The 6,624-nt window shown below is 50.6% G+C and overlaps 1 protein-coding gene across 1 annotated transcript; it reads left to right on the top strand.

Annotated features, from left to right (window-relative positions):
- The first annotated feature begins 1,367 nt into the window (after positions 1–1,367).
- LOC119343769 (probable mediator of RNA polymerase II transcription subunit 26b) lies at positions 1,368–4,778 on the top strand. The gene is made up of 9 exons (XM_037614558.1): positions 1,368–2,461; positions 2,563–2,631; positions 2,713–2,795; positions 3,057–3,112; positions 3,239–3,366; positions 3,469–3,496; positions 3,585–3,964; positions 4,044–4,185; positions 4,274–4,778. Exons 1-9 carry the CDS (start codon positions 1,856–1,858, stop codon positions 4,396–4,398), a joined length of 1,617 nt encoding a protein of 538 aa, XP_037470455.1. The 5' UTR covers positions 1,368–1,855; the 3' UTR covers positions 4,399–4,778.
- Positions 4,779–6,624: the final 1,846 nt, after the last annotated feature.

Here is a 6,624-nt window from a genome sequence, read left to right as displayed (position 1 = left end):
TTAACCGAATCTTCTTGGTCATTGAGGTAGCCGAGTGTTGTTGAAACTCGAAAACAACCAATCGCTGAGGAGTTCCGAATGAATTCACAAGTTTTTGCACCAACGTTGTACAATTTGCAGTTAAAAAAACGTATTCAGTTTGACATGCCAAACAAACACAATACAACTTTGATATGCTTAAACATGATTTATTTTCCTACTTTATTCTACGGTGGGTTATTTTCTTGGAGAGTACACCGGAGAGTTGGCAGTCTTCTCATTCATAGAGGAAGAAGGAAAAATCAATCTCTCTGTACAGTAGTGATCTAAACGCTTTTATCTTTCTTTACGGAGGGAGTACCTTGTAAAAAAAAACAGAGGAAGAAAAATATAGCCTATGGAAAAAAATACCTCAACTCATGACTAACCACGTTTACTACGCACCGTTTTTCTGCTCTTGCCGTGCAGTTTGCCCCAGAGGAGAGGCAGCCACAAGCTCACAACTGAAGTAGTGAAAAGTCTGTGGTGCACCGAGCTGAGCTAGAGATGGCAAGAGCCACATATTCCTTCCGAAAGGAAGCAAGAAACACATGCCACTTGCGCGTCGAGAATCCCTGGCTGGAACAACCCGGGGATACGGTTGCCTGGGCCATTTTGGAAGCAACCGCTGGAGCTGAGCCAAGGGCGTTAACCGCAACGAGCCACCCCTGCTGCAGCTAAAAGAGAAAACTACACTAGAGTCTACAGAAGGTAACCGAGCTTTCATGGACCCGTGGTGGGGTCCAGGATGTTGCTATCATAGGTTTATTTCGATTCGAAAAGAACCACTGCCCCAAACCAAAATCATTTCAGTAATGGAGTAGTGAACATTTATGTTTGATTGATCTGGAGGGATATCTGGTGAGATGAGAAGGAAATTAGCCAATCAATTGGCACTGCCGATAATAATGGAGTAAATCATGGGCAGCGATCGAAGTAGTTAATGCCAGTACCAAACTATACTGCTAAACAAAACCAGGGGAGGTGAGGGGAGGCGGGAGAAAGAGAGTGCATGTCGACTCGGCGGGGTCAAACCAAAGAAGCCACCACGAGGCCGCCGCGTCGCCCCGCTCCTGCAGAAGGAAAAGGAGGGTTCGCGCTTGCCGAAGGAAAAGAAGCGAAGCGAAGCGAACCGGTGACGCGACCCGGTTTGTTTTACCGCGCGTATTTTGGCCTTTTGGGCCCACGGGGCGGGAGTAGCTCTTGTTCAGTTAGCTGCGCTGTGCGTGCGTGCGTGCCGGTGCTCGTAGTCCTCGTGGGCTCGGGTCGCGTAGCGTACCCTGCCATCCGCGTCCCTATCCACCCGCCCCGCCCCGTCCCCATCTCCGTCCCGACCCTTCCTGGTGTTTGCATCGCCCTCGCGAGCCTCGCCTTCTCCCCCCAGCCCAGCCGAGCCGCACCGTCTTCTTCCTCCTACCCCTCCCACGCCCAGCCCTACCCCACCCTACCTCCCCCTTTCCGCAAGGGCCAGATAGGATTTGGTAAGGTTCTTCCTGCCGCCGCAGAAATCCGCAAGGAAACCGGCACTTGGGGGCCAAGCAACCAACGAAGGGAAACACAACCCAACTCGACTCGGTTTCCTCGATTCGTTTCGGCCCGATTCGTTTTCTGCTCGCTCGCCCCGTTCGTCGATTTGATTTTTTTGGCGAATTTCGCTTTCACGATCGGCGGATTCCGGGGGGCATCGGATTCGCGATCGGGGGCTGGGATTAGATTCTCGGCCGCGGCGTAGTAATAATTTCGCAAGGAACCCGCCCGAGGTAATCGGCGGAGCATCGGTTCTTCTAGTAGTGCTAGCTGTTTGTTCCCGTCTGTCGGGGTCGCGATCTCGGGGGCGATGGCCGACGACGGGCTCGACCGGTGGCGCGGCTTCTTCCGGGGCGCCGGCGTCAGCATCTGCGAGACCATCGAGAAGGCCATCCTCGTCGCCGCCGCCGACGAGCCGCAGGAGTTCCTGCGCCGCCGCGACCGCATAGCCGAGCGCCTCTTCAACGCGCTCCTCGCCCGCCCCTCCTGCCACGGCTGCACCGCCAGCACCGGCTCCGTCCCCCCCGCCACGCCCGCCGTCGCGGAGGACAAGGGCAGCGTGCGCCGCGTCCCCGAGAAGGAGTCCAAGGTCGATAGCAGCAGCCTCGGCGCGCCCGGGGGTGGGGCGCTCGGCGGCGGCATCAGCGAGGATGAAGACTCCGACTCGGAGGACGACGAGCGCCTCCGCCGCGCCGCCGCCAGCAACTACGGCCACAACTATGATGACGACAACGACGAGGAGGAGGAGGAGGAGGAGCAGGACGCGGCCGCACCGGCGGAGGAGGACCACCACGCTGAAGACGACGACCCGGAGGCTGAGGAGCTGGAGGCCCTCACCAACGAGATCGATGAGGAGTCGCAGATCGTTGGGGAGGTCCTCCGCATCAAGGAGCTCCTCCTGCACAAGCAAGACCATGTATGGACTCCTATCTGTGTTCATTGCCAAACCTGTTATTTGTCAACTCCAGTGAGCACTTAGCATTGATTCTGAACTAAAACACAAACGGTGTCTTGCAGTCGGATGCTACTCTGTTCGACTCACTTAGGAGGCTGCAGCTGATGCAATTGTCCGTCTCCACGCTTAGGGTACCTATTTTGCATACCACATATGAGATATCTGGTTTTGTTGCTATTTGGTTTGCTTATCTTTGGGGCTGTTCATCGTAGGCTACTGAGATTGGGAGGGCTGTTAATGGCCTTCGGAAGCACAGCTCGCAGCAGATTCGTCACCTCGCGCTGGCTCTCATTCAGTAAGCTTCATGAACTTTTATCTAGTTTGGCTTTATAGAACTAGTTCATGCTTGAATTTGAAGAGTTCAGTGAGGCAAATTACTTCTCTCATGTTCTGATTTTTTTTTTGACTAGTACCAGTCCATCTGCACTGCTACATAGTCACCATTTACCTTTGTTCACCATCCCAAAGAAAAATGAGAAAATTACCTTGTTAGCATGAGTCCAAAGCAATCTTGTAAACTATTGTTGACATCTTCAGTTACCTTTTGTGTTTCCAGGGATTGGAAAATTTTGGTTGATGAGTGGGTCAGTACTACCAACGTTGCCCTTGCAGGTAAAGGATCTGAATTTGTTCAATGTTACATTATTTCATCCATCAGTTTCAGAGTTAATTCTGAGTGAATGAATGCTCAGTTGCAAGCCTCTTAGCTTACTATATTATTGCTGCTTTTACCTGTAGACAACTCCCCAGGAACTTCAAACCCTTCTGTTGTGGATGATGATGATGAAGAAGAAGGCCTTCCTTCTCCACCTTTGGATGAAGGAGCATTCTTTGCACCTGAGACTACTGCCATTCAACTCTCTGAGGTACTAATATATCCACTCTTGCTATCTGAATTGTTTTAGTGCTGAACAATAAGCTAATTAACTTCCATTGTTACTTTGCCTGTTCGCCTTTGCAACCTGAAGTTCTTTGACGAAATGGATGAAGATGGAAGTGAGTACAACCACCCAAATTGCTTAGTTTTCCCTTGCTATGCTAGCACTCCATAGATTGTGTGATAACTAACATTATATTATGACAGACTTGAGACACAACAATGATGCTCGCATTGGAAACAAGAGGGAAAACAATGGCAGGAGGCCTGCAAACCATTCAACTGTGTCAAAACCAGAACTTACTCGACCTGTTGGAACTGTTGAAAGAGATCAGTTCCGGAGGCCAGAATTGACAAGGCAAGAACCACCAATGAGGCATACAAACCAGCAAAGACCTCAAGGTTCAAATTTGCAAGCCAAGCCCCAAGGCATGCTCAACAAGCAATCCAGGCCCCTGAGTTCTGATTCTGGATCTATGAGACCAATGAAGGCAGCTACTCAACAGAAGCCCATCGGTGAGATGAAGTACAAACAGACCCAGGAACACTTCGGTGTCGAAAGAAAACCTACAATGGGTCATGTGGATGTAAGTATCACATGTTACTGAGACTTAAGCTATGATGATGCTTAAGATCTCGTGACTTATATCTATCCTTTGACTCCAGAAATCAAGGCTTCGTGCACAGCCTTCATCAGGAGTCAGGTTAGAGTCGGCAAGGCCAAAGACCCAGGATGGCTTGGAAAGCAACGTAAGGTTGGAAGCAGCCAAGCGTAGGCTCCAGGAACGTTACCAAGAAGCTGAAAATGGTTCGTGTTGTCTTTCTATCGCAATATTTTCTTTCTTCACATCTATGATCTTGTGGTTTACCTAACTGTACTCTTCCATCGGCCACAGCTAAGAAGCAGCGCACGATACAAGTAATGGAGCTGGGGGACATACCAAAGCCTAAGAGTAACACCAGGCAACCTATGGTGAAGTCAAGGAATAACATTAGAAGTAGGGTACTCGGCCGGCGCTGATTCTTCTGTGATGTTTTTCCTCACTTGATGAATTTGTCGCCATGTCAAGCTGGTCCAAAAGGAAGCAGCTGAACTTGGTTGCCAGGACCAAAACCATATTTTTGAACATAAACACCTTCTTCACCTCTGATGGAGAGTTATCCTTGAAGTTGCGAGAGTCGCGCTGGATGCAATAAGTTAAGCCTTTGCTTTGCATGCATTCTCCGCTCTTGCGTTGGGAGCTCGGGAGAGTTTAGTCATGTCTTGATAATCTGAGAGTGGACATGTAGTTCATCCTGTATCGGCTGGTTAATTTTTCTTCCACCTTACTTGGGAAGGAAGCTGTAGATACTCAGATAGAATAATTATCAATATTCTCGGTACATTCCATCTAGCCTTGACATTTTACATGAGTTTATTCCGTGGGACATTCTTGGCATATTTCTTGCTCCTTTGCAAGTCTGGACTAATTATGATCCGGTGGCTGGCCTACTTGCTCCTCACATGCAAGCCTTAGGTCAGCCTTTGCACCAACCATCCTCTCCAATGGTGGTAATGTGTTTGTTTGGTCATGATCAGACTTTGCATTCTTGCTGCTTGTAAGAGTAGTGTCAGTGTCAACTGTCTCTACTGGCTGCAAATGCAAGGTGGTTGCAAATTTCTAAGTTATCCACGGGGAAATTGCTTAGTTGTATGGAAAAGATGGGAGCAAAAAGTGATGAAGATGTGCGTTGCCGTTTGGGATAGCGTGGATTCCACCAGCGTAGTGGTCAGTCAGTATGGGCAGTAGCGTGAGCAGACAACCAAGAAAGCCCGCGCACCATTTATTCCTGCTTTCTTCTTCTTATCCATTGTTGCATGTTCCAACTACCATTAAAGATATTTTTCTTTTTTTCTTTAGTTCGGTATAAGCAAGCAAAGACTTGTGACTTCGGAGCCGGCCATTGTAGGAGTCTGGTCTGGCTCCGGAATCTGGCAAATAGCTAGGTCAGCGTTACCAGCTATTACTACTAAATATCCCTGGTGGTTCAAGCTAAAGACCAGCCAGGCAAGACTCCTACTATTATCGTCTCGGCACATGCTGTGAACTTGGCAGGGAAACGGGAGGATGGTCTTTGCGGAATTAGCAGGGGGCTTCCGTGCGCCCAGGGTCGTCCTGAGAAGCCACGTGAAAAGAAAAGAATTTAGGTGCACGAAGCAAACAAATCGCCGTCGCCGTGTGCCAGGGATGCCTGCAGGGGCACTCACCAGACACGCGAGAGCGAGACCAACATCTATCTACATGGATGCTGTCGCACGTAGCAATCGAACCGTGTCCTACGCCAGCCGATCTGCGATCAATTTCTTCGCTGTTGCTTGGAGTTCATTCCCCACTCGGCTGGGCATGTGCGGTTCGGTTGGGCGCACCCTTTCTTTGACCCCTTCTTCGAAATCAAAGACAGACGGTGGTGTGCCGCACGGCACAAAAGTCTCTCCCACCTTCCAATCAGTCCACCGTACCGCCTCGGATTTGCTCGCGGATGGTGGGCTGAGCCCGAGCTGACGACGACGCCTGCCCTCACCGTCGTCTTTTAATTGGTGCCGGTTGTTTAAACAAGTTCGAAAGGGCCTCGGAGATGTCGACCGGCCGATATGCGTGTTGCTCCTCCCTTTCGTTGAATGCTCGCTCTGGAATTCCACGGAAAAAATAAGTGTGTGCGTACAGTTGTGTGATGTGAATGGATTTGCCAGTAATATAAGAACTGCCGCATAGAAGTGCGATTTTTGCGCTGGTAGTACGAAAAAGATGAGAGAAATGCGAGGCTGGTATCATTGGATATTTTCCCTCGGTTATGACTCAGGGAAGCACTCTCTACAGTCAGTGCTGGGATGAGTGGTGGCACGTCACGTGCTTGCTACACCGGTAGGTTGATTCTGTTTGTTGGATGGAGCATCTGATCTGATGGTGAGATCGGGCTAAGCTAGAAAAAGGTCGAGCTTGTTAGGGCATTTCCAGCCGCGCCTTCAACAGGCCCCTCCAGGCAACTTTTTCGGCGCCGGCGTAAAAAAAACGGCCCAGTCGCGTCCCCAGGACGTCGAAAAACGCCGGTTCGGACCTTTTTTCCGCACGGCGGTCACAGGCCGAACCCGGCGCGCTGGGGAGCCGTTGGGGGCTCCGGCGCTAGAGAAAAGCACGCCTGGCCCACACCGACAGGGGAAAAGTCAAGGTTTTCTTCCCCGACTCGCCTCGCACCCCCCGCGCCCTCG

The sequence above is a fragment of the Triticum dicoccoides genome, chromosome 1B (assembly GCF_002162155.2).
Source record: "Triticum dicoccoides isolate Atlit2015 ecotype Zavitan chromosome 1B, WEW_v2.0, whole genome shotgun sequence".
In the NCBI taxonomy this organism is placed as follows: Eukaryota; Viridiplantae; Streptophyta; class Magnoliopsida; order Poales; family Poaceae; genus Triticum; species Triticum dicoccoides.
This window is presented reverse-complemented; position numbering and strand designations above follow the sequence as displayed.